The sequence below is a fragment of the Aphelocoma coerulescens genome, chromosome 8 (genome assembly GCF_041296385.1).
Source record: "Aphelocoma coerulescens isolate FSJ_1873_10779 chromosome 8, UR_Acoe_1.0, whole genome shotgun sequence".
Taxonomy (NCBI): domain Eukaryota; kingdom Metazoa; phylum Chordata; class Aves; order Passeriformes; family Corvidae; genus Aphelocoma; species Aphelocoma coerulescens.
This window is the reverse complement of record NC_091022.1, coordinates 7,492,990-7,520,935: the sequence shown is the minus strand read 5'-3', so window position 1 is coordinate 7,520,935 and position 27,946 is coordinate 7,492,990. Positions and strand designations below refer to the sequence as shown.

Genomic DNA, 27,946 nt, shown 5'->3' with positions numbered 1-27,946 from the left:
GTTTTTTGGTTTTTCTAAAGTACCAAGTCTTCTCTTACTGATCTTTTTCTCAGCCCTGGTGAGGCTGGAGTTGAGAAAGCCTGTGTTGCCTAAATGTAAAAGCTCTCTGGTAGCTTTTTCAGAATTGCACCATGGTATCTTCTTTCCTGCCAAATGTGTTTTTAACATCAAATTCTTCCAGAGTGGAAAGTTGTCATGGAAAGTTATCAGAATGTTTCTGGTCATTATGTCATGACAAAATCGGTGAAGTTTTTCCACATACAAGATGGTTTTGGATAATAGAGAGGGGAGAACTGGTGGGAATAACTCATATATGTCACAGAGTCATCTTGTAAACATCCTGCTGTCTTTTCTACCACAAGAAGCAATTATTTGTTAAGGCATTTGCATAATATAAGGGACCTGATTTGTTCTGAGCAGTTACTGGTCCAACTTGAATTCCTGCAGCAGTGTCTCAGGACTTGCTTGTGATGTGCTTTCAGGGAATCTTGGTATGACTCTTGGACCCCCAGTGCTTACAGAGCTGTGTCCAAAGACTAGTGGAGCAGGAAGCAAGTCTGCTGCCTTCACTGGGTTTTAGTGAAGTAAACAACAAAATTGGAAAGTAGCCTTGGCTGCTATGGCTGTTGATGCTTCACAGGTCATGTCCACCAACAGTTCAAAAAGAAGCTGAGCAACCAGAGCTTAAATTTTACTAATGAATGTTCAAAATTGGGATGGTTATCAAGAAGACAGATAGAAAGCATTGGGAAGTGGAGGGCATCAGGAAAAGAAAATTACTGTTTTAAAAGGACTCACTGCTATATAATTTTACCCAGAAAACCCCAAATCTCTTTTCAGTAGTGGTATAAACTCTGTCTACATTTGTCTCTTTTTGAGGAAAGGTGTTCATCTAGACTGTCAAATACTCAATAATGAATGTTTAGCTGTTGTAGAAAGCGCTTGGAAAAATCAGCCCCCGGTAGTAATTCTGACTGCGTGAAGTGCTTGCCGAGGGCTCGCGCGTGCTATCCCGGGTAAACATCCTTGTGGATTGCAGGAGTTAGTGGGTGCTACTCTAGTAACAGTTAAAAGTGAGTATTAACAGTTCATTCTTGTTTAGACCTCAGCAATGCGTGTTTTGTTTAAATAGGTGCAAATGCCATCCAGATGCTTATAAAAGCCTTTATTGGTAATAACCTGGCCAATCAAAGGGCATGGTTAGGCAGTGATGTCATGGTGATATTTAATATTATACCGCAGAGCGGTGTGCAAGGTTCTCCAAAGCTGCCCACATGTTTTCCACCACGGTTGTCCTGTTTGGCCCCTCTTTGATCTCTAAGCTTCTTTTCAGCTTAATGCTGGTAAACGTCCTCTCTTGACAGCCCCCTTTGCTCCTGTCCGCCATTATCTGCTGAAGTTCAGAAACCAGAGCATCACTTCAAACAGCAGAGTTGGGGAGTAGCCGCTCAGGAGAGATTCCTGAGGCATGCAGTTCTGGCATAATCATTCAAAGATGTTGGAGCTAGGCTTGGGGAGGGGGTTGGACAGAGGTGTATGTGAACAGAGAGCTGTGGGGGTTGGCCTCTGGTCACTGGTAAATAAGTGAAGGCAGGTGCCAGAGAGTCTAGACACAGTGATTTCAGTCCTGGTCTGTGGTATCTGATACTCAATATGGGACTTGTCTGATTGAACACCACTGCCTCTTCATTGCACATGCTGCAGTCTTTTTACTGCCTTCCTGTTAAATCAGTAAAAGATGACAATGGACATAGTAAAAGCAGAACAAATTTAATTTTAATATTTCCTATTTGGCAGCAATTACTCTTCCTTTTGAAGTGGCACAAGAAGCAATCAAATTAAATGAAGACATAATGGGAAACATGGAACTCATATGAAACTATTATTTTAAAATTTGAACTGCTTTAATTGAAACTGGATATATTTTTTCTTTTTATAGAGAAGTAGTTCAGTAATTAACAGTGTAATCCCATCTTGTTAAACATTTAATTTCCACAGATTTTGTATTGTGTAAGTAATGAGAATGTTTCCCTTGAAATTATTTGAAGGGTTTTAAAAATCTGTTTTTAAAGGTTTTGTAACAGAAGAGTCGCAGGGGGTGATTTTTGAATGCTTGTGTTCAACTTGTTAAGTGGCAATTTTCTTCTCTGTTAATTCCCTCCTATGTGACTGTCAGGCTTAAGGATTTAATAAAGTAGAGATTTTATAAGTTCTTAAAACAAGCTAGAGAACTCTGATTCTACCTTTTTAAGAAAGGGAGGAAGAAATCAATGATAGCTTTTAAATGAGTACATGCAAGTCTCAGGAAAGACATAAGTAGCTATGTTGTAATGTAGTTTTTTATTTGGGGTTTTTTTTGGGTCCATTTGGAATGACAGCCTTCTATCTGATAATAGGTAAACATACAGAATGTCTGGAGTAAAATACTTTGGAGGGAATTCCTGCGATCCCATTGTTTCTTTTTATTTTCTCCTCTTTAAATGAACTCTTAACCTATTTTCTCTAGCTTTTGATGCATTACAAACTTGTCTTTCCACCAGGGGGCAAGCACACAAATATTTAATGATTAGTTAATCATTGAAATTAATGATTATTTGTTGCTTTCTTCTCCTCCCTCCCTTTCTGACACAAGCTGAGCAACAGTTTTTGTACCTTATGTCCTCCTTATCTTTAGGTTTAGTTGTTTCCTCTTCCAGTAATCTCAGCTTTGTCATCACACTGTTTTGCATTATAATCTAAACATGTCTTATGAACTGAGTGGGTTTTAGAAGCAAGCAGGGTGATGTCCCACAGCCCTGAAGTTGTGCAGCTTGTCTGCCAGGATTGGAACCAGAGGGAAAAGAAATGGGTTTATTTTTAGTCATGTTCATCTATTCAAAATGCCATTTCAAAAACTGTTCCTATTGAGCCAAATGAGCCCAGATAACCAGCCTGTGATGTAATGGATAGTACAGGGCCAGGTGTGTAAAACGATGGCAGTCCATAGGTTATGAGCCTTAGGAATCACCTGGGAATTCACTGACGTTTGCTGAACAGTTTGAACAGGATTATAGGTGATTATCTACTTACATTAATGTTACCAGAAGAACAGGATTACTACTGAGGAGTCTTTGGGATGTGGCAGTGTTCAGCTCTAGCTGGAAGCTGCAAAGATAAAGAGCAGTGCTGCAGATAACAGCTAAAGTACCAATTAGTGGAGTAACCTCACAGCAAAATAGAATTATTTTGCACTTGTTTGCACATGTTTAGAGTCATAATTCTATTAAACTACTAAGTATTAATCTTTCTGTGGAACTAAGTTGTGGGGTTTTTTTCCTGTGTTAAATTCACCCAGGCTTTCAAAACAAATTTATCAATTCACAAGTACTAAAAACCACTAAAACAAAAATTTCAGTGGTAGCAATAAAATGTAACTATGCCAAGTTAATTTAAGGTGATGAGGGATTGCCATTTTTGGCACTTTATAAGGATGGTTATCCCTAAATAATGGAACTATACATCTCATGCCCTGACCTTTGTAACTTTTACTGTTCCTGTAGAAATGCTGAATATTAATTTTTTAAAAAGGTACTGTAGTTGATATAACACTGCTTTTCTAATGCTTTGGAAAAATTAATGACCCAAGTGTGCTTGTGTGTCTTTGCAGTTAATGAAGATGCTTTTTGAATGTCCTGATGAGCGAGTTGACCTGGAACTTATTTCTTTCTGTATTAACCTTGCTGCCAACAAAAGAAATGTGCAGCTTATCTGTGAAGGTAACTGGACTGAGGTTTTAGTGGGGGTTTTGAGATAACAGTTTATACTTATATATGTAAATTATGTATATTTGAGTTATTTATAAAAGTATATATGTGTTTTTAAAAAATTAAATGCATGTGTTTGGGTAATGATTGCAAGCAAATGGCCACATATCCTCACATTTGCTCTTGGCCGCAGGAATGATACTTGAGGGAGATGACCACACCCCTTGTACTTCTACACAGTCCTGAGATCACATTGCTGTGGGAAACTATGGCTGTATGGAGACATCAGGATTTTATTCTGCCTGATGCCTAAAATCCAGCTTTGGCTAATCGGTGTTTCACCTGCCAGTATCAAATGAATAGCAGGAATGTCTTTCAGTTACATCTTTCCATTAATTTTTTTTTTTTGATCTTCTTTTGGGTTCTAATATTTTGATTCATGGTCTAGATAGTTCTGCATTTCTTTCAGTAGCTCTGGGTTGCTTTTAAAGTTTCATTATTTTCATACTAGCAGTTTTAAGTGAAACAATATTACTCGGTAGCTCCAACTTTCACTTGTGCTCAACATTTTCCCTATGAACTACTGCAGTCAATTACTAGCCTTCAAAAGGGACAATTGCAATCAAGAGATTATGTGACCTGAAATTCCACTTGAAAATTCTGTGCATAGCCCTGTAGAAGGGGAAGCAGGGAGATCCAATTTTATATTAAAGGTACAAGTGAAACTCAAGCTAGCAGCAGCTTTTAGGTAGGCAGGGTGATCTTTTGGAAGCGTGATGGTAACACTGGGATTTGCTCTATATAGTCAAGTACTTCAGATCTGTGGATGTTCCCATGTATTGATCTTTGGTAAATAAACTTTTAAAACCATAACAATGTGTTTATTCCATGGAATGGGGAGAGAAGTCTCTGCGCTAGGACCAGCAGCTGTGCAGCATCTCCACTAACTGCATTCGATGCTAGGATCATGGCTTGGATCTAGAACTTTCTTGGTCTGAATAAATAACTAAGCACACCTGAGGCATTTAATTATTTATCTTAACTTAGTGTCCCACCAGGATGCATGGTCACAGTAGTTGTTTCAGAGAAGCTGGAGAATTTATACAGAGCAGGTTTTTTCTTTTCAGTTTAAACATGGAAGAAGCAATAGTTCCTATCTAGATTCTTTATTTTTTCCTTTTAAACTTCTAAAGCTTAAAGCATTTTTTTGGATGTGTGTAATTTTTGATCAGACAGTACTTTCCTATTTTTTTTTTTTTATTTGGAGGATTTTCTAAGTGTTTGGTTTCTTTCAGGAAATGGTTTGAAAATGCTAATGAAGCGGGCTTTGAAGTTTAAGGACCCGTTGTTAATGAAGATGATCAGAAATATTTCACAGCATGATGGGCCAACTAAAAGCCAGTTTATTGTAAGTATTAGGTCTTACCTAATGTGATCTCTGTTTTTTATGGTCCTGGGACTGGCTCTGGAGAGCTGCTGTGGTTTGTTTTGCAGGGTGTCCAATTTAAGTTTTCTTGTCTGTCTTGGGGTGATTTATGTTTTGTTTTTTAAGGCTATCTCAGCTAGTAGATCAGAGTTTGGATCCCCTGCTATGGGGAAAACAGATCTTAAGCCTTATCCAGTGGGTTTCAAAACAAACACACAGAACCAAGCAAGCAAACAAAAAAGCCCCAGCTGCTGGGGTGAACATCATAACAATTAAGTTATCCTAAATTTCTGCTTTTGAACCTAGACAGCAAAATCTGGTGCTTTTTTTTTCCCCCACTGTGCCAAGTGTGTTGTATTTGTGGGTATTTTAAATACTTAATATTCAAATATTAATCCTGTAAAGCCACCCTTTAAAAAGAAAGGATGAAAACACAACATTCTAATCATGGAGATTCTAAACATACTCTTAAAATGTGGATTGAATATCAAATTGTCTTAAAGCAATAGGAAATGAGTAAGTAGAAGTCATTATTCCCGTGTTCATGTGCTCAGAAAACTTGTAGTTATTTATTAAAATCTTTAGGTAAAGAGCTCCATTACTGCTGCTAATGCAGGATGGTATTCTCTATCTTCATTTCCTTTTATTCTAAGAGCTTTTTCAAACTCTGTATTGCAGTAACTACTTTTGGAACATTTGAACAAACGATTTGAACAAACATCCCTTGAAGGTGAAAGGATGGAGAGGAAGAGTGCTGAAATGTTTTATTGGATTATTCAGCAACTGGAATTGAAACTGCCTTATTAATCCTCATTTCAGGAGCAAAGTCTCTTTAGTTTTCCTTTGAGAGCTAGCTTTAGTTTTGCTGACTTGTGAGTTCTTCAGAAACCCAGATTATTCATTTGTAATAGTTGTTCCTGTATTTTCTTCAGGAATATGTTGGTGATTTAGCAGCTCAAGTATCAAATGATGAAGAAGAAGAATTTGTGATTGAATGCCTGGGAACGCTTGCCAATTTGACCTTACCGGAGCTGGACTGGGAACTTGTGCTGAAGGAGTACAAGCTAGTTCCATATCTCAAGGATAAGCTAAAACCAGGTCTGTACAAAGTTTGGTTGGGCTTTCAAAGCAGAGTCTCTGAAAGAATATTTAGAGTGCTTGGGGTAGAGTCTGTTTACCTTTATCATTTGTGATTGTTTAGGAAAACTTAACACTGAAAAATAGAATCATGTCTGCAGATAAAAATACAACTGCCAGTAGATTAAGGATTCCTGAGGGAGGTAATACTTCCTGCCTTCTGACTTAGCAGGTTCTGCTGAGGATGACCTCGTTTTGGAAGTGGTGATAATGATTGGGACCGTTTCTATGGATGACTCCTGTGCTGCTCTGCTGGCTAAATCTGGAATCATCCCTGCACTCATTGAGCTTCTAAACGGTACACTGCCATGTTTGACTTGTGAAAAGCAGGAGCTGTAATTGACATTGCTGTTTCTTTGCAAGGCTGGGGGAGGTGTTTGTATGTGGAAGGAGGAGCAGTCACTTCCTTAGTGACTGATTCTGAGTACTGGTATAATAGATTTGGGGTTTCCCACACCTTCACAACTTTAAGCATCAAAAGCTTCTATTTGTGAGATTTGAAATTGTCGTGGATTTTTTCCTCTTTGCAGCTCAGCAGGAGGATGATGAGTTTGTCTGCCAGATCATCTATGTATTTTATCAGATGGTGTTCCACCAAGCCACCAGAGATGTCATCATCAAGGAAACACGTATCTTTTTAAAGATTAAATATCTAGAATTGCAGCACTTAATTTGCCATTGCTGGTGTTTGACTTATATTTCTCATGCAGTAACTGCATGATCTCAGAGGTTTCTTTGTAAATACTTATTTCAGCTGAGGAAAAACCCAAGCAGCCTAAGCATGTAAAGGGACCGTAAGAGTAATACAGTAATAGTAAAGATTAAAAGTTAGTTTGCTTTGAAGCAGGCAGGGGAGTAGGAGGGGGATCACTGGACCAGATGACTCATTAGTTGCTATCCAATCTGATTTACTGTATGGATTTGTTTTGTAAATCATAATTAATTGTTCGTAGAAGAATGTATGCAGAGCATAGGCAAACTTCTTGCATGGCACCATTATACATATGTGTTGCATGGCCTGAAATTCTGTGGGCCTTAACTGAATGTTAAATTTTATTGAAGCATTCAGAATGGGTTGAATGAGCCCTGGTAGGGATAGCAAGTTAGTGATTACGTTGCTAACAATACAAAGAATATTTCTTAATGTTCTTTTTGCCTTTAAGCTCTGTGGAATATCTGAGAAGCCAGCTGGGTGGTTGTTCTTTGTCTCCTGTTTGGATTCCTAGGTTGCTAGCTTAAAAAAAATTAAAAATATAAAGTTGGATCTCTTGCTAATTCTGTAACTATAAAGCACCAACATTTGAAAAATACTTTCTTGCTACATGACATGAAAAATTCCTGCCTCAGCTTCTTAGTGAAATTTGCAGTTTGAATAACCTGGGGTTGGGGGGGGGAGGGTGGGGAGCAGAAAGAAACATGTTTTTCTCCTTAACAGTTTCTTTGAAGAAGCCCCAGCGTATCTTATAGACCTGATGCATGATAAAAATGCTGAGATCCGCAAGGTTTGTGACAACACTCTGGATATCATAGCGGTAGGTCTGATTTTCTTTATCCTTCCAGAGTCTCTTTACACAAGAGAATTCTAAAATAATTAAATACATTGCAAATTGAGAGTATTTTTCATGTGAAACTTTCAAATAATTTCATTGATAATAATAATCATTAACCGATCATTAGGCTGCGCATCAAACTTCCAGGAAGTGTGTAGGTACTTTGAAAATTCATACTAGTTAACTTTACACTTTTAAAGAGTGCTTTTAGACTTAAATAAATTAATCACATTACATAAGTGTGCCAAGCTTTCATTATTTCCTAGTTCTCCAAACAAATGGCTTGTTACCCTTTTAGCAGCTTTTATTGAAGCAGCTTTTATTCAGCTTCTCTACATTGCCTGATGCCAGTTTGTTTCAAAAAGAAAATGTTGCAGTGATCCTGATGCTGGCTGTTCCCTGCTGGGGGAACAGTCACTATAATATTGTCTTCACCTCTTGGATACATTTCCTTTAGCTACATAACTTAGTTTGTCCAACTATCCATGGATCACAGTAAACTTTTGGGACAGTTGTACTAAACCACTAAATTGGAAAATAGAAAGAATATTAAATTACAAAGTGCTGTTGTGGATCGTACTGACTGTACATCCTTTTGGATATAGAGTAACTGTCATGAAATTAAATCTTATAGCTAAAGAGAACTTTACTGAATCAAGAGCAGCAGTGCCTTTTTCTACCTTATTGCTTTTTCAGTCATCTACATAGTTTCTTTTTCAGTTGAATTGTGTATTGCAGCTTGTTCTCTGAAAAGCTTAATGTAGTCTAAGGCCTAACTTGAACTGCAAAATATTACAGTCTAGCTTCCCTTTTTCTGTTACACTCATTAGTAATGTCTTCTAATTTAATATTCCCCTTAAACCAGTAAAATGACATAGCATTTTCTGTACTGGAATTCTTCTTATTTGGATCTGGTTTTGCTTTGTGGAGGTATGAAATGGAAATTGTGCTCCAGTAGCAGAGTTGCTGTTGATATTCATTAAGGGTGAGAATTAAACTCAATTTAAACAAATTCAGATGAATTTGCACTTAGTACTTACTTATGATGGGCATCGTGTTCAGCTTACCATGATCAGCTATTTCCAGAGACATCTCCAGTAGAAGTAGCAGAAGGATTTTTGTATCTTCTGGGTGAGACTGGACAATCCAAGTGCATCCAACACTTGTTTTACCTTGGGGCCAGTGCAATTTCCAAGTGACTCATACTTTGTGTGTTTATGACATTACTTGTTCATACAGAGAAGCTTTACAGTGAGGTGCACAGTAATATCTAGTTAGTGAAAAATTGCTAGTAATATTATTAAGCAAAATTTATAGAATCTAGAAAAATAAACATACAAAAATACAGCTTCGTATTCAGTATTACCATCTGAGTAAAATGTACTTGGCTTTTTTTCCCTTCCTAAGAACATGAAATATTTATGCTAGGCATGGGTCAATGAGGAGTGCTAAGATAATGGATGGGAAAAGCTTCTCAACTTGCAGAAAGCACTGGACAGGACTTTCAGGGCCTTGAGGAAGAATAAAGGGAAGAAATTATATGATACTGTGGTTATTGGGGGGGGAAGAGAAGACACCAAACACATACTGAGAGCAGCTTGCATGGTGGTAAATTATATTTTTCTTAGCTTGTGAAGCAGTGCCACACTTAGAATGATGTTAGCTGGTGAGTTAGGAGAGTTCCTTTTCCAAGAAGGTCTTTCTGGCTTTATTATCTGAGTGTTGGGGTTATAAGCTGCATAAACATCATGGCCCTGAGGGGAACAGGAAGCATAATGTGCTGTATTTTCTGGAAGACAAAGGGAACCAGTAATTAATTGATTGCTTTCTCAATTATGTTGTAATCTGGTTGCACTTGTGTCTCTCAGTACAAAAAATCCCAGGCAAAAAAGGCAACATAGTCTAGATGGTGACAGGAGAAAATATAAGAGAGGAAGTTATCAGAAGCTCAGATCTTGATAGGTGTTTTGCCACTCAGCTCAGAGGAACGTTAAAGCAGGCTGTAAACATAGAGGTATTTGGTTGTGTGGCAGTTTCACACAAGCAGTGCCTGCTGAGGTGTCTGGACAGGTGTAGTCTCCAAGAATGGTGGAACTTCTTATCTGTGCTAAATTCACAACAAGCGAACTTTCACTTTTCAGTCTTCTTGTTGCATACATGCTGACAGGAGTAGGTCCTCTGATAGAAATCAGAAAATAAATGTTGGGGAATAGATGTGAAAATAATTTCTACTCAGGGAAACAAATGCTTCTTTCACTCATCAATGAGCTGTATATACTGTGATTGAAATAGCGCTGGAGAAAATCACATGGCTTATAAGCCTTAGGGGAGAAATGCTTTCTGTAGTAAAGTAATTGTCATAGAAATTATGGAAATGTTACACTAGTGATGATTTGTTTAATATAGCTTGGCTGGACTCTGCCATTGATGAACTGAAACAGATGTGCTGCTTTAGCACAGTATATACTGGGCAGTCTCAGCTTTGCACTGGGGGAAGCAAGATACCCCTTTTGTCAAAAAAAGTCTGAGTTGATGATTTAGGAATGCTTCAGTCTCAGTCATGTGCTGAGTTTTGGCAGCAAGCAACTAATTCAGTGTACTTGTACCCCTAAAGTGGGGCAGCTCTCACAGCTTAGCTGAAAGCCCGAAATCAGCAGCTGGTATAGGAGTCTCAAGCAAATTAATTTCCCTTTTCCCTTGCTTCAGAAGCCTAGACAACTGCAACTCCACGCTTGTGGGAAGAGATGTCAGCTTACTTGAGATGGTTTTATTCTGTTCACCTTGGGCAACATTGTCAAGAGCCAAGAGGGCCACTAATCTTCAGGTTTCTTATTCATTCTCTGCTCCTAGCTCAGTTTTATTGCAGTCCAGTTATTTTCCTCATTTATTTAAAGGATATTAATCATCATCAGGTTCTTGGCCTCTGAAGTCTGACCCTCCCCCATTCCCCTGATCTTGTTCAGTGTCTTTGCAGCTTCAAATCCAGACCTGCTGCACCATCTTGTTTCTCTTGTGATCAAGAATGGATCACAATACTTCCTGCAGGAGTAAAACATCTTTTAGATAGCTACAGCATTGTAGCTATGGGATTTAGGAAGGGCCTCTTGGCTAAGGTGTTTTTCCAGCTCTTGTTCTTTGCCCTGGGTATTTGTAATCAATGGCAAATAATGTTTGCCTTTTATGGAAATCATTGTTAATGAACAGCTTGCATCTTTCCCTGTTAGCTAAACTCCCAGATAGAAATCCTCCATGATGGGAATGCTGGAATTTCACATAAGAAGCAGGAATGTGCTGTGAACCCTCTGTGCTCTGGGATTTGGGACCAGCTGTGTGAGATGTTGGCCAGCTCTCTTAGAGTCAAGAAAGAGCAGACCGCAGGGATTTGGTGTGGGCTTTATTTGAATAGGCAGCATACTCTGGAAAGAGATAACCTTTGACTCTAGCTTGGTGTCCTCTTTCCATGAAGGGTGCTGTAGTCACTCCAGGAAAAAAGGTTCTCCCGTCACTTGACAAGATGCCCTTTCTGTGGTGCATCTTGTTCCCCTGTTATCCTGTAGCAAACCTGAAAACAGAGGGGTGGTCAGAAGGGCAGTGAGGCACTGGGGCTGCAGCTGAACTGCTGACATGTTTTCTCTGTTCATTGTTAAATATGCCATCAGTCTGCTGTGGTGCTGGTAGCCTCTTGTGGCTCTGCCTGCAACAGAGTAACCACAGGCAGCTTTAGATAGGGCAAGAGTGTCCTGATTGTCTTCACATAACACCTATCTTGGACAGATTCCCTTTCAGCATTGGTGCTTGCTCTCTGGACTTGTAGAACTAGGAACATGAGCGGAAACACTGATCTGTTACTTAAATAACAGGTTGCCAATGAGATATCTTACTTTCCTCCAAAGGGGAGGAAAAAAAAGTTTCTCTAGTCTGCTACTGACAGCTTTCGGAGTGCCCTACATTTTATGTAGTCACTTAAATTTAAAGGGCATTAGTGGTTACTCTTTTTTTCTTTGTCTTGCCATTAGTTTCAGCTCTCAGATTTCTCTGAGCTTCCTGTCAGAATATATTTAGTGAGGAAGCTGATTGTGAAGCAGTGACTCTGGGTTTCACAGGTGTAAGTGGTGGAAGGAGGTTTTTTTTTTCCTGGCCTCTGAAGGAATTGCCCCACATGGTACTTACCCTAAGGTAGGTGTGGTAGACACCTGCAGAAGGTGATCCCTAACATCTGTTTCTCTCCTTGGTTTATAGAGGCACGTAGTTAAAATCACATGCCTAACTTTTACATAGCTAGACAAGATAAATATTTTCTTTCTTAATAAATAGTTAATTTAATCTTTTATGTAAACAGTGGTATTTTAGGAGTGGTTAAATAATGAAGAGTGTAACATATCACCAAGTACAGCCTTGAACATAATGAGCATTCTACTTATTGTATAGTAGTTTCAGTTCAGTATGAGGAATCACATCAAATGAACCCTATTACAGACCCAATTAAAGGGCAACCACATTAAAGTGAAAAGGAAAATCTGTTTTTCATCAGCTGTGAGAGAACACAAAGCAGATCTGTGTAGCTCTATGTTATCCTATAGTGTGTTAATCAGATACAAGGTGTGACGGAAGCCAGTGACAAAGGGGACCCTGATAGGGAACAGACACGCTCTGATAATAGGCCAGTTAACGCTTCATAATATTTCAATGGTTCAGTAGTAAACAAAGTTGGAAGTAGAACTTCAAAAAGGATGGCACATTCCTCCCAGAGTCGAGCCATACATCTTCTATGACACTTGTGGATTTATGGAAACCGAATGTTAAAAACAGTGATGTCAGGGAGCTCCAAAGAGAATAAAATCAGCTTTCAGAATTCCTCCTTTTAAGTTTCTGACCATGACTGCAGTGTTTGAGGGGGGTGGTGTTGGAGACTAGGCACATTCTGTTCACCTTCTCATTCTCCCTTGCAATGCTTTTCCAGTAGCCTAACATTTAAAAGGACTGGAGGGCTCAAAGCTATGGTTGTATCTCCATGATTTTTAGTTTTCTGGTTTCACTGTTGCAGGAATTCCTTTGTAAAGAAAGGGTGCTTCATGTGTTTAAAACCCAAAACCCAACCAAAACTTGTAAGTAAGCTTGTAAGTTAAAAAACCCCTCAAAATAATAATAAAAAAGGTTTTAATAACTCAAAATATAATTACTGGAAGACTTGCAGTGTTTTAGGAAATTGTTTTGCTCTACATGTCTTTAATTTGGTTTCTTTGTGCCTTTTGGCTGTGGTCCTGCATTTACAACTTTTCTTCCATTCTGATCAACTTGTTCCATTAATCATTTACCCAGTGGTGGTTCTGCATATTTCTGTGGAAAACCTACAGACATATTCCTGATCTAGCAGTACTTAAATGAACTTTTTTTTTTGTGCTGAGGTTATGTAAATTTTTCTAGATTATTGCAAATCTTCCTTTTCTGTGATTGCTGCCAGAATGAAACTCCTGACAAAACTGATCATTGATCTAATTCTGGTGCAGTCACTTCTTTGTAATATTTGTACCTTGTTTTTTTCACTGGGAATGAGCAACAAGAACAAAATTGCCAAACTACTTGAATGGGTAAATTGTGGTTTTTAAGTAATGCGCTATTCAATTGCTAATCCCATTTTCCAAAATTTAGATGAGTGATTGAGGAAAAATACCTGGGAGTCTTAAGCCTCTTAATATAGGGTGGGAAATGTAGAATATATAGGAATATTCTGCCCTGCTGTCACCATCGAAAGGAAAAAATCAGTTAGAATCTGAGAAATGTTAACTGATTTTTGCAGAAGGATATAAGAAGTTGATGTCTATTTCTGGCAGAAATTCAGCATGTTCAGACAGTGGTGTGGAAAGGAACTCTGATGTCAGGAAGTGGGATACATTTAGGGCTGTAACTTTGGGAATATTCAAGTGTTTTCAAAGTGCATTGATGGTAAATGGGAATGAGGTGATTTAGCTGATGGCCTTTTGGCTTTTGAGAACTTTTAAAGGTAAACAGGATAATGTCAAAGGGATTCAGCTTCCACAGAGGTTAGTCTAATTTGCTGTTTGTTAAATTTGTTTCTTTTCCCTCACTTCTTTGCAATCATGATTTCTGGGAAGTGTTAAGACTGCAGTATGATTTCTGGCAGTTACAAGATGTTTCTCTAAAGCTTGTAAGTAATTCACAACTGCTGGAGGCTGACATAATAGCTAGTCCAGGGTTTAGCTCTGGCAGATGCAGCAAAGGAGTTGTTTCCAAGATGCTGGTCAGGTGTCATCATTGAAAGTCACGCCTTGTCTTTTTTTTTTTTTTTTTTTAAATGGGTCATTTATAAATCTCAGTGATGAGCTTGCTTTTTCCAGGGACGTTCTTGTTTTTACTGTTACTTCTAACTTTTCTTTTTAATCAAGAGTGGAGATGGGGGGGGGGGAAATCAAGAAATAGCCTGAGGTGTTCTTATGCAAACAGTGTGAGGTGTTTGTTGGGTTTTGGTAGTTTGGGGGGTTTTTTTTGTCTTGTCTTTTCTCCCTCCCTAAGGCTGCTGTAATACTGATAGACAGAAAATGGAATTTTGCTTGAGGCCTCTAGGCCTCAAGCCTAGAGAATATCTGTAGATCCCACAGGTGGGACCTGCTCTGGGTATGGAAGTTGTGCAGGACACCAGGTTTTGGACAGGATCACTGAGCAGGAGAGTCAGGATGGTGAGGAGTGGAATTAGCAAGGTCTAGGAATTAGTGTTGGTCAGAGGTGGAACTGGAGAAATTGAGAATAATGAAATCTTGGATATTCTAGATACTTGTTGGCAATTTCAGAGAAGTCTCTGGCAGGGCCAGCTGGCTTTTGTGTTAGCCGCCAGTCAAAAGGTGGAAAAGGCACAGGGTAGAGAGTGTTACCTGTGGAACACGTATTATAGCAGTGAAGACACGGCTGGTTGAATATTAAGTCAGTTTAAGACCTCAAGTTCAGACTATAGGGCTTTCAGAAGTTTAACTTGAGCTACGAAGCCAGCTTATTCTGCCTTCTCTGCCATTTTATGGCCTCTTGTTGTAGACAGATCTACTTTGGCATGTCTAGCAGGAGCAATTTAAGAAGTTACCACTTCCACAACCAAGGCGTTGTCACTAATTGTGTGTCGTTTTCCTGTTCAGAGCTAAGTAAAACAGATTTTTAAAGCTTTAAACTACTCCAGCTTAGATCTCTCAGGAAAGTCTGTCTAGATCATGTGTTAACCACCATGAGAGTTAAGAAATTATTTTCAACTTTTCTCTCCTTTGTAGTTAGGACAGTGGAGTGGGATATGTTTCATAAGGATATTTCTTCCCACAAGAAGAAACATTCTGCTTAGGGATGTTATCCTTGTTCACAATACTTTAGTTTAAAAAAGCACTAATCATGGTGCATGATTTGTGACTATTCCCAAATTGATACCATCTGCAGATTTCATATGTTGATGAATTTCCTAGAGATAACTGTGCCCTATCTTCCCAGTAGGATTGAGGAACTGAGTGTTATCCATGGGTCAGTGTTCCCTCAGTCGTAATCGCCAGCCCACAAAGTCTGCTCCGTTTAGGAGATCCTTCTCTGAACAGCTGATTGCAGTGACCATAGCTATGTCACTTCATACTGATGTTCCTTTATATGGAATATCACACCACTTGAGTGCCATTAGGCTGTAATCCAGATTGAAATTTGATGCCTACATGTTTTTCCATAGTGACTGGAACCTATATCCTGTTTTACTCAGCTTTCTGGAGAAGTTCCTCTCAGAGTTTAGTTGTGTACCATTTTTGTGGCTGTTCAACATTATACATAAAATTTGACATGAAGTTGAAACTTAAATTCTTGCTGGAGCTCATGAAATAAAATAAATTTATTGGTTTTATCACAGCCTTTTTTTTTAATTTATTTTTTTAGTAACTAGTTGTCCTAGTAAATGCTCATCTAATGAAGATGTACAGGGTATTTGGCCAGTGTTAATAATTAATTATGAAAAGTCCCCTGAAGATTGGCAGTAATTGGGTCTTCTTAATTAAACCAAATGAGGAGACTGATGATGGAACTGTTCTGTTCAAAGCAGGAGTTTTTTCTGGACGGTGTAAAGTTCCAAACCATGAAGGGAAGATTGTACTACTGCGTCACAAACCAGAATAATGCCCAGTGCTTGCAAAATCCCTTCTTTGTTCAAAGAACATGCAATTGAGTAGAGCATTTAAGTCATTGGGCCCTGAACTTGCATCTTTTGCTGATGTTGGATTCCCCTGCCATTTCCTGTTACACCAGCTTTGTCTATAGCTCATCCTAAAACACTGTGTGGTGATTTTTAACAGGAATATGATGAGGAATGGGCTAAAAAAATTCAGACAGAGAAGTTTCGATGGCACAACTCGCAGTGGCTGGAGATGGTGGAGAGTCGGCAGATGGATGACAGTGAGCAGTACCTGTATGGTGATGATCCCATTGAGCCCTACATCCATGAAGGGGATATTCTGGAAAGACCTGACCTCTACTATAATGCAGGTAATGCAGCACATGTCAGTATTTAGCACTGGGATTGCCACTTCTGCATTTGGAGTGGGAGCTTGAGCTGGGCCTGACTCAAGCCAGCAGGACAGTTCCCCTTTTGTGTCATTGGGAGCAGCACTGATGCCAGCCAGGGACGGGCTTGTCCGCGTTGGGATGTTAATGATGGATTAAGTACTGTATATCCATGATTTTAGGAAATGTTACAGGTCTGCAGAAATATGAGTAGGCCTGTCTCAGACAGCTGATGGACCATGACAATGGATTCAAGTAAAGGTGGCCCAGCCCTGTTCTTCCCACCTATTTCTTGTGTACATTGCTTGTTTGCTCTGTAAACAAAAACCTTCTCTCATCCCTGTTAAATTCACAGCTGTGGGATTTATGCTGAATTTTGTTCCGCCTATTGTGTTAGTTGTGTAATGGGATTTTTATTGCAGATATTGATAAAAGACTTTAGTAGAGTCACATCAAACTTGTGGATTCCTTAGCAGAGGCCATCATTCTGTGACTTTAAACTAATCTATCTGTATGATTTAGTCTATCTAGGTTTTAGGGAAGTGTGTGAATCTCTTCTGTAAACGCTGATTTATCTAATCCAGTGTTACCAGCTGTTTCAGAGGGAGGTTGAAAAAAACTTTGCAGGAGACAATAATGAAATAATTTCCCCAATGGATAAATAACTTTTTGTAACTAGGAGTTGGCTTACACTCTCAAACTTGTGGGTTTAGATCCTTTTCAAACTCCTGGATAACTGAGTGCATGGATTTTTGGGTTTTTTTTAATTGCTGGGTTTTTCCTTTCTGTGTTTTACATTTTCCACATAAGTGTCTGGTCCTCTGCCATGAAGCAGGAGTCACAGAACTCCGTGGCTCTGGATTAATTTGCAGGAAGAGTAATTAGAAAAACAAAACCACTAAATCCCATAATCTTCACTCATAGTTGCTGCAAGAAGATAATTATGCAAGATCTCAGAGGCATTTCAGATACTGTTCTCAAAGGATATCAGAACATAAGGCTGCTTTTTCTTCTATTTTTGATTGTGTATGTCATCCATAGCAACTTGTCTCTTTAGTGTCATTTTTTTTTTTTCTTTTGGCTCCTGTAGCTTTATCTTGCTCTACTAAACCCACAGGGTTGGCAGTGGGAGCCAAGTGTTGTACCCTGTAAGGGCCTTTTCTTATATCATCTCCTTGGGGCTTCCTGAGGTAAAGGTATGCCTACTGTAGTCTCCCTTTACAGGTCTTGATTGCTTATTTCATAGGGACAGTTCTGTTCCCAATAGTGGGAGCTAGAGATGGAGTGACACCAATAACACTGACTTTCCTGGCTTTCAATCATTTATGTTACAGGCTTAATGTTATTTGAACAAAGGGATTTTTTGTGTTGGAATTGATATTTAACCAGGAAGGAGAGGTAGAATTCCAGTGGTATGTTCCGCAGATGTTTGAAATGTGCTTTTGTTTTTAAAGGTAGCCCTTTTTTTAAAGAGTGATTGTATTCAAAATGCAGATTCACTTCTCAGGTTCATTGCAACAAGTGTCAGTAATTGTGTGCTTCTGCAATTTCCTAGAACTCAGCTTTTGAAATGTGGCATCTCAAAAGGGACATAAGATTCCTTTGAAAAGGCTACAGGTTAATGTACCAGTTGGAGCAGGGATTTGGGTTTCTGAAGGACAGATCATTACTGAGTGAAAAAAACCCAAACCCACCAGAAATACAAATCTTTGTGCAGTCAGAAATGAAATACTTGTATTTCAATTTGATAATTTTATAAGTGACCTACACTGATGGCTGACACTCAGTACAAGTCCCACCTTGACCATAATAGTTCTTGAACTCAGATAGCAAGATGAGTTCCTTATTTCATGACAGACCAATCTCTCTCTTGCACAGCAGTTTAAATCTACATGAAAAATGTGGTAGAATCTCTGAAGTTGCCTTCCTGAGCTCAGTGTCTCTCTTGCTCTGAAAGTATATAACCTAATTTATGTTGAAATGTACATAACAACAGATGTCCTTTAACTGTGTAATCACATTTTATGCAGCTGATGCTATCCATGTGCTTTCATTTTCCTATAAATTCATGTGAGTCATAACTCTGAGTGTTATGGTTTAACTGTTAACACTCTTGATTGAAGACACTTTAAGTAGTGGTAGCAGTAGCCTCCGAGTTAAAATGTAGTGCTTGCTTTATTAATATAAAGACAGATGTTATTTTTAAGTTTCTGTTCTCTCAAGTTTTAACCAAGCCTGACTCTTTAGAATGCATAATCTCTTAAATGGATTGGTTTTGATCCAAAGTGCTGCAGCTATAAAAGTGATAATGGTCCTCCTCATTTCAGTTCAGTGCAGTGTACAGACTAGGTGGTGAGATAGGAAAATCTGGCACAAGTGTTAATAAAAGGCCATTTTGACTTTCCTTTCACTTCTTTGGACATTTTCTATTTGTATGATGTCACAGGGCACTTGTGTCCCACTGAACATGCTGAGAGAGGAATATTGATCCCTGCCAGATCACTTGCTTGTCAACTCATACTCCTTCACATACTGTACACACATGTCTACAATTAGAACACAGCCATGTACAGCAATCTGATGCTGCTAAAATGTGGTCTGATCATGGCTAGCATTTTTCATTTGCAATCTGCTGCCTTGGATTCAGTCACTTTCCCATGAGGTATTATCTTCTAAATGAATCTCTGTAGCACCTCATCAAATGTCTGTTAGAAATCTAGATGTGTCAATTCTATTCCTTTTATCACTTGTCACTATATTATCTTCAAAAAACATCAGGTAAATTCATAAAGCACAGGGACATTTGTTTGAATGCCAGAGTCGTCATCTCTAAGCCCTTGTGTCTGTAAGTAACTTTCCACCGCTTCCTGCGCAGGCAGTTTTAGTAGTTTTGAAACCACAGAGGTTAAGCTAAGTGGCCTGTGACTCCCTGGATCTTATCTCTCTTTCTTTAAAGTGGAGTGGCATTTGTAACTTCCTAGTCATTAGGAATCTCTTTCTTCCCTCTCTTAAACTCTTAATGGATCAGTCTGAATGTACCTGTTTCTGCCCTGGTTTTATGGGGGTGCTTTCTGCACTTCAAGTCTGGAATCATTTTCATACAGTAATGGAGACAAACTGATGTAGGGTCTGTTTTAATGAAATAGCTTGTTTTATCTGATTATAGCCTAATACTAATTACCAAGTAAGAACTGTTCTCTTAATATTAAAAAGAAATGTGTTTTGTGATGGGAATAGCGAAGAGTTAAGATGGGTTCTCCTTCAGCTGGGGTCAGTTCAGTGACTTTACTTCAAAGACGCTCTCTGGATTTACATTGATGTAACAGAAGGAAGATGTTCACTCCTGATTTTTTTTCCTCATACAGGAAGCAGAGAATGTGAAGCCTTTAAGGAATACTTCTGGCTTTAAAAATGTCTGCATCTTCACATGCCAGTGTTGTAATGTAAAGGAAGCACAAAAAAACTGTAACCTGTGTTCTTGAGAGGATATAATGTAAAAAGCCTGCCCTTGTAGGAAAGAGCTCTGAGACATTAAAAGATGGGCAAGATAAAAGAAATAGGTTTGAAGTCGCTTTCTTGTTTTTCTTAACAAGTTTGAAGAGAGGCAGTGGTGCAGGGTAGAGTCTGAACAATTAAGATCTTTTCAGCTTTTTTATTTTTATGCTGCTGGCCCAGATTAATGTTTTACCTTTTTCATTGCTTGTTCTCTGGGCTTACTTTGATGATGGGAAAGACAAGATTTGTCTTGAAATAACTTCTATGGGTTTAAGGAAGAAGGGCTAAGAGAATATTTCTTAGGTACAGCATTTTTCAGGGCAGTGGGCTGAAGTTGGAGTCCCAGTAAGGATTCTTGGTACTTGATGTTGCTGGGTTTCAGTATTACTGTTGATTTTTGTTCCTCACAGAAATATTGTAAGTTAAATTCCTAATGAATTGCTAAAAGAAACCAGGACAGGTTGTTTTGCCCACTTGCCTTCAAGTCCTGCTCCTTTACAAGTCACTGTATCTTTTCTAGATGGGCTGATAGCCCCCGATGGAGCGGTGAGTCCAGATATATTCGGGGATTACCAGCTTCAGAATGGAGACCTGGTTGGGCAGCACCCCTTCTCTGGCAAGTAAGTTGCTCTTAGTAAAGAATTCTTACCATCCAACAACGGCTCTTCAAGTTTCTTTATAGGGCTTCATTTGTAGACCTCAATAATTTTTGCCCCATAGCAGTAGGAACGATTTACACTGCAAAAGCAGTTCTAGTCTGTGGTCTGAATCACAGGTCTATTTTAACATCCTAACATGTTGTAATACATCACAGCTTTCCAAAAACTGTAGAGTAGAACAATAACACAGAACACACCACTAACTACCTGTTATGACAACTACTCAAATATTTTTCAGACATTGGGAAAAACATCTAAAGAGAGGCTTGAGATGCTGATTACCCAGATGATGTTTGTTTCCAATATTCTTAAATTTAAAAGAAGTCTTTCAGCTGCCAAAGCTGTTTCTGTGGGTTTGGAGTTTTTTGGTGTTTTTCCATTAACCTAAGTCTTCCCAAGGTATCCTCAGTTAGATTCCTGAGGGCATTTTGAAAATGGGCTATATATGAGCAAAAGGCATCAGCTCGGCTTCTGGGAGATGTTTCTCTGAATTTCCCCTCTGGTCAAAGATCACTCCTTCTCAATGCTGGCAAGCTGTTCCAGTTTGAATTTCTGAGTAAACATCTCCCATGAGTTCAAAATAGAAAAGACTCATTTCCAAGAATGAAATCTTCATAGATCCTGATGCTGTAGTGTTTAGGAAGTGCCTTTTATAAAGCATGAGTTCTGTGCGCTCATTAGCAGGAAATAGTTCAAACGCTTGATAGTCAAGGTACAGCATTCACTTTAACAGGATCCAGCTATCTGGATATGCCCAGCCCTGGGGCTGAAGCTGTTTCTTTCCAAAGGAAGAATGTTCTTTTCACCACTGACACCTTTAGTCACCATTTGTAAAATGTAAATTATTCACAATATGTACAGCTGAAGCAAAAAAAGATTTTCCTCCCTTACTTTGGCTTCCTGTAATTGTTCAAGGATAGTGGACCATTACTTTTGTTGGTTTATTCTACCTGGGATGCACCAGAAAGCTGAACATTGAGTAAGGGTTGGAATGGTGGTAACATTTTCAAGGACAAATTAAAATAACTAACATGCTCAGGGGAAAAAATAGGCAGGATTTGAGATGGATCCTCTAGAAAAAGTAAGTATTGAGTTCAGAGTAGTGTGAATCAGTGTTTCGGAAGGGGATGCAGGTGCGTGTGTTGATCATTTACAAATGTGCAACCTTTGTTGCAGAGCTTGCAGGTGGGAGAGAAACTGAGGTAAGTGTGGGCTCTGTGCTGCTCTTGGGGTCTTAGTATGTGACTCACCATTTTTAACTTCAGAATAGACACACAACCCACGCGGTGACAGATTTCTTTGTTAACCAGAACATTGGAGGGTACATGCTCCCAACAGTCTTCAAACCCACCTGGAGGTGTGGAGAAAGGTTTGTAGGGTAGAGCTAGTAGACTCCTTTGTTTCCAGTAAACTTAGCTAAAGCCCCAATCAAGATACTCTTGTTTTTGCCAGAAGGCTTTCAGCTGGGAAACAAAACCATCTTCAGTGTCCTTGGTTAAAAGTGAAGGCTCATCGCTCAGCCTCAAATTGCAGTCCCGAATCAGGGAGCTCCAATAGTAAGCTGCTTTTTAATCAGATTGTATTCTGAGTAACCTGAGTAGTAAAATATGCCTGGTGTGTATCTAGTTAAATTAAGTATTTGTAGAATTTTTCTGCATGTTTCAAGGTATTCTGAAGGCTCACCTCAAGAAAGAAAACAGAAAAACTGCAGGTTGGCCCATTGATGATGGCCTCTGGAAATACTCGGATTTCTCACTAGAATTCTGTTTTCTAGGAAGACTTCTTTCAATATGATTGCTCCATGGACTTATCTGCAGTCCAGACACACAGTCTAATTGGAAACAGTGTGGAGTGCTGCAAATGTTCTGTCTTACTTGTAGCAGAGCAGGAGTGAATTGTTTGATAGAATAGATACTGGCAGCTGAGCGGTGAATCTGACTTTTCAGATGTGTGTCATTATGGGTTTGAACTGCTTGGCGCCAGCAACCAGGATTTCCTGATGCTCAGACCTAATGTAAAATGCATTAGTGCTCCGAGGCATGAGCCATGGAATTGCCAGTCCCACAAGTCTGGAGTGTCAGACCCTCCCTTCTCCCAATTTGAACTGGTGTTGGAAGGTAAAACCATACGTTGTAGAGAGCCTAATTAAAAATAATAGCAGCAAGTCAAGGTGCTTTTTATGTGTTATATAGTGTACATTTCAGCCATACCAAAACATAATTCAGGGGTATTTTTATGCTTACAGTTTAAAGCTAACAAGAACCTTATGTCAAGGATTTATTTTTAACCAGTTCCAGCTTTTAATAAATCAAGATTTTTGTTATAAAAATAGTTCATTTTTCTATTATTAATATTTGAATATGTTTTCAGAAACTTTTTTAGCAAGAAAGCTGTGTATGATTTTCATAGACTATTAGCCAATCAGTTAATAGTAACACATTTTGGAAGTTCAAAGAGCGATGTCTAATAATGAATAGATACATATTTTTGGTCTGTTCATTTGTTACACTTTTTTATTTGTTACATGTTTATTTGTTGTGCCTGTGTCTTCTGGTCTTTGCCTTTTATATTAGGCTTTTCAATTCTGTAATAGAAGCAGTTTTTGCTGAGGAGTGGGGTGAGTTCTCAAGTCCCTTTGCCATTTAAGACCACCCTGTCAATTTTGAGGTAGGTAAAAACCATGAGCTGACTTCTTGCTACTCAACCTTGAATAATTTAATCCTTTCTTCTCCTTTCTGCATTCCTATGACAAAGAATGAGGATATGTTACCCTTTAATTTCTCTGAAGCTATTTCCTGTCCTTGCAATATGCTTAGAGTGGATCAGGACTTACCCTTGCCTCCAGGAGGGCTGAACAAGTCAGCCAGAAAGTCCCAGGTTTTTATAGTTCCTGCACATCACTGAGAAGCTGAGTTTGTGTTGAACTGGTGTTGGTGCCCAACTGAGCAGCCAGTTAGAACCATGAACTTCCTTGTCAGGAATATGGTGTTTTAGCAGAAGTCCAGGGCACCCTCTGCCATTGCAATTCCACACTGTTTCATTTGGGAAAATTCAGGGGAGTTGGAGCAGTGACTGTATCTGAAGGTGCAATTGCTGAAGTGTTTGACTCCTGTAAGCCAGCAGAGATACCACAGCCATATATTGTGGAGTCCTTGTCCCAGGAGACACTGGATCTACATACCTAGAGCTGCTGCACAGTCTTAGGCAGGTAGGGAAGTGCTTTTTTGAAGTCAAGCAGAACAGGAATTTAAAAAATTTGAATTATGGATAGGCACGCACTGGGTTACCGCACTGGGGCTGTTTTCCCCTGTCATTTTTAAGAGGGAAACATGAAGTGACAGCATTGGCAGTAAAAACATCTATTGATCTGGGGGAATTAGGTGGAGTGTCTTGGAGACTTTTTTTCAAAGACACTGCCTTCTCTTCATGGGGTTTCTTGGACTTCTTCTTTGAAACTTAGACTGTTGTTACTCTCAGGAGCTGAGAATGCCACATCACATGATCAGTTCCTGCATTGTGAAGTACAGAAAAACTTTGAAGGGAATTGTTAAAGTATCTAGCCCTGAATTCAGTTTGTAGATTTACTTGCATGCTTGCTGTTCTGGACATGTCCACATCCTGGTAATTGTTGTTTTTGTTACTTGTCATCGTGAAGGAGAAGCAACACAAAAGTGAAGACCTGAAAAACTGCCATTTTTCTCATAGTGCCACCCTGAGAAATGCTTTGTTTCTGGTGGTCTAGCTTGTGTGTTTTGCAGCTTCAGTTTACAGCTCTTATCCCTGAACTATATTCTTAGTGGAGTTGTACTGTTATGTATGAGGCCTATAAATAGAATTATTTCAGAATGTAACATACACAGGAGCAGTGATAAAGTCCATAAACAGCATCTGTTGTTTTCTTCAAAGGTTTGGAAGCAGAATGCAGACAGATTGTAAGGTATGTTTTCCATTCAGCAGAAAATACGTAGCTGAGGAGGTTGTTTTGACAGCTTGTATCCAGGTTTTTTTCATTGGCTAGGAAAAGACTCTTGTGATTAGATTACCAGCTTTGAATCATCTTACTGTCTTTCAGAAGCCAGATGGGCATTAGGCATAGATTTGAAATTTTCATCTGTTATTAAAATCTGAATTCAAGGTTTCTGGTTCTGATAAGTCTTAATATTGAGTGAAAGTTTTATGATTGTGGCAAACAAAAATCCCTCACTTTTGGCTGATGTGATGACAGCTTAGTGTCTGAGCTGCAGGGGATAAAGACCAGCTGAAAGACATCTTCCACAATCTATGGTCATTTATCAACTTTTAATCACCTTCTGGAGACTAATTACTTTCTTAAGACGCAAACATAATAATGATGGCTAAATACCTTATAATAGAGATAGCCACAGTATTTTTCTTGCCCTTTGGGGAACAGGCCGCTTGTTAACCTTTCCTAGCTACAACTAGGTAATGATACAAACTCTGAGTGCAAAAGCCAGTTTTCGGTTCGTATCTTCAAGAGAATTCTCAAATCTTCTCAGTCTGTAGCTTTGAAAAGATTAATAGTTAGGAATGCTAGAAGCTGGCTAGAACTTATTTTTTCCCTGAGGGAGTTTTCTCCAGTGCAGGATCCGTTAACCTTGTTATAAAATGTAGCAGAGCTGCCATTGCATAATCCTCATTTTCTCTGAGACAAGGCCTTTCTGTGTGTGCTGCTCCCAGCGTGTGCACTAACAGCTCTTCCCAACAAAGATCTGACTGAGGCTTCTTCCCAGGAAGCAGTAAGGTTTGGCGTGTCAAACACAGCCAGTTTTATGGGGTGACTGTGTGTCTCTGTCCTTGGTGAACATCCTTCCTCTTGCCTGGATTTACAGCCTAAAACTGTAGCTGCATTTCTTGGTTTTGCCATGGCAGGTCATTGGGATATTTTTTGAGCTCAGTGTCTGGAGCCAGGCCCTTGCAGGCTGCTCTGTGCTGGCCCCAGGGAAGTTGTGGCTGGTGTTGGCAAATACCAGTGTGCACAGCCAGGCTCTTGTGTCTGGGGTTCATGGAAACAATGCCTGGCCATAGGTCCTGGTGGGATCACAGGGAACACTCTCAGTGTGACCTAGCTTATCTCTAGCTGGGCTAACCACGTGTAATGTCTGCATGTGTTAAAAGTCCACACTGAATGGCAAGAATGGGCATATCCATAGCCTTTTTTCACTTGGAAACCCTGATGAAAATCAGGTGGGAGTTTTCATGGTGGAACAACCAGAGCTGTAGCCTTTCATTCCCGTTGATTGCTGCATTGTGGTGTGAATTCCCAGTCATGAGTCACAGCTGAACAGCTCCCATCTGGGTCAGGTACAGGAACTGCAGCAGGTGCTTGCAAATGTGCACTTTGTGAATGATTATCAAAATGCTTTTAAATGGTTGTACCTGTAACTTACATCCTACATTGACATTTATAGCTCTATTCTGTATAGATCCTCATCTTCAATTAGATTTGCTAAAGGAAAGGACTGAAGGAATTGGTCATCTTGGTGACCCTGCCAGGGACATCCATCTCATCCATCTACTATTTTCAGTAAAGTTCAGCACAGTTTATTTAGAAGTTGGAACATTCCCTTCCCAGCCTCTCAGGAGGTAAGTGACATCTTGCAGGCTGTCTCTGAAGGTGAAAAACCACTCTTGTTAGCAGATAGTAGCAGGGATCAGTGGCAGAACCAACTGTTTTATGCTCCTTAGACAAAATCATTCTCATGTGGGGTCTGTGCTGAGAGTACCCACATCTCTTTCCTCCTCATTTGAACAGAGGCAGTAATACTTCCCTGTCTTAGAGGTGGAGAGTGAGTATAAAATCCTTTAATTAATGGAAAGAAAACCTAAAAGAGTATAAATTATTATTACAATATGATTCTACTTTGAACCGTTTTACCATAGTGATGTTTCTTACAGCTCTGTACAATATTTCTTCTTTTCTCTAATTAAACCTCATATTAAAAACAAAACCCAACTTAGTTGCTTTTGGAGTGTGTTCAGCAGAGTTGTACTCAGCTTCTGCCACTATTTAATTTGCATTTCCCAGGAGAATTGAATTAGGTTTTATTAGTAAATTGGGCCTATAACCTTGCAGGCAGGTTTTATTAGTTTATCACACATCAGTATTAGCAAATTGTAAATCCCGCTGAAACGAATTTGAAAAGGCCTTAAAGAAAAGTCCAGAACGTTCCAATGAAGTTTCTGGACACAAATAAGGGAGTTTATTTTGGTTGGTTTATGTATTTTTTTTTTATCCCACAAAAATGTTGTTAGTGGCAGCAGAATCCACCTTTTTTATCATACTCTCTTGTCCTAGCTTCCTACATGTTTAGTTTTATAGAAGTTAAAGTCAATATGGTCAGGAGGGTTTCACTAAATGTGTAATAAGGCTCTGCATGGCTTGAGATAAAGCACACTTCTCATTTTTGTGTACAGCCTATACTGACTATTCCTGGGGAACAAGCAGAGAAGTTGTTTTGTTCCTCAGTGCCTATACAGGTGCTGCATACCCCTGGAACTGAGATCTTGCATCTAAAAGAATAAGGATAAGGAAGTGATGAGGAAGTGGGAACTGCTGCCTTTTCAAGGCTTTTGGTCACAGTCTGGGACAAGCTTGTTGGAAGACTTCACTTGATTGCTTCAGGTCCTGCCTGGATCATGGTCTAAATCAAAATTCAATGTGTAGTTGTTCTCCTTCAGTACTGAAATGTGGCAGTGGTGCTTCCAGCACAGGAAGGCTTCATTGCTAAGAGCTTTTGAATGTGAGCCTGAATTTCTTTGCATCTTACAGTAATTTGTTTCTGTACCAGTACTAAACTAGAGCTGTCTCTGTCCTGTCCTTGGTTTTTTTTTTTTGGTAGTGGTCATATTCCTGCTAGCTGTCACTTCATTATTTTTTTCATACTGTCTTCTCAAAGCCTTGTTTATAGAAATGCTGCAACCTGACATATAATCACTAATTACCACTAATATGTATCTGACCAAATTCTGCTGTTATGCTGTGGACAGTTACTGGAGCATTTTTGGAGACCAGGGGTCTGATTATTCCAGAGGATGAAGATTTTGCCCTGTGGCCCATATTAATCAGTGAGATTCTCCCAGAGTTTGGAGAACTTCTGCACCACTGAAGGATTAGGGCTGTAGTTGAGGAATATCCATAAAAGGACAATATTATTCATATCCAATGTTTGATATACAGCAACTCTTGAATGTGCTTGCGTGTTTATTTGTTGTCACTGTGTTCTTAGGCAGTATCAGGAGAAGCTCCCAAGCAACTCTCCATGGATCCCCCACACACAGATGATGCCCACAGTGCAGCCCACAGTCCCTGAGAGCTGATAGCCAAGGTGGGCAGGGAACCAAAGGTGAGGAGAAGGGAAGTTACTCATCCAAAGTCAGGTGCCAGAG

The 27,946-nt window shown here is 39.3% G+C and overlaps 1 protein-coding gene across 3 annotated transcripts in view; it reads left to right on the top strand.

The window, feature by feature from the left end:
* Positions 1–27,946, top strand: part of KIFAP3 (kinesin associated protein 3) — a 68,373-nt gene that overhangs the window by 27,243 nt on the left and 13,184 nt on the right. The window contains exons 12-19 of one of the 3 annotated variants that reach the window (XM_069022544.1): positions 3,647–3,755; positions 5,039–5,151; positions 6,102–6,267; positions 6,476–6,604; positions 6,837–6,935; positions 7,753–7,838; positions 16,178–16,367; positions 20,401–20,500. In XM_069022544.1, coding sequence (XP_068878645.1) covers positions 3,647–3,755; positions 5,039–5,151; positions 6,102–6,267; positions 6,476–6,604; positions 6,837–6,935; positions 7,753–7,838; positions 16,178–16,367; positions 20,401–20,500 — 992 coding nt within the window. The remainder of the gene's footprint in view (positions 1–3,646; positions 3,756–5,038; positions 5,152–6,101; positions 6,268–6,475; positions 6,605–6,836; positions 6,936–7,752; positions 7,839–16,177; positions 16,368–20,400; positions 20,501–27,946) is intronic. The other 2 variants (XM_069022546.1, XM_069022547.1) reach the window with 2 other exon arrangements.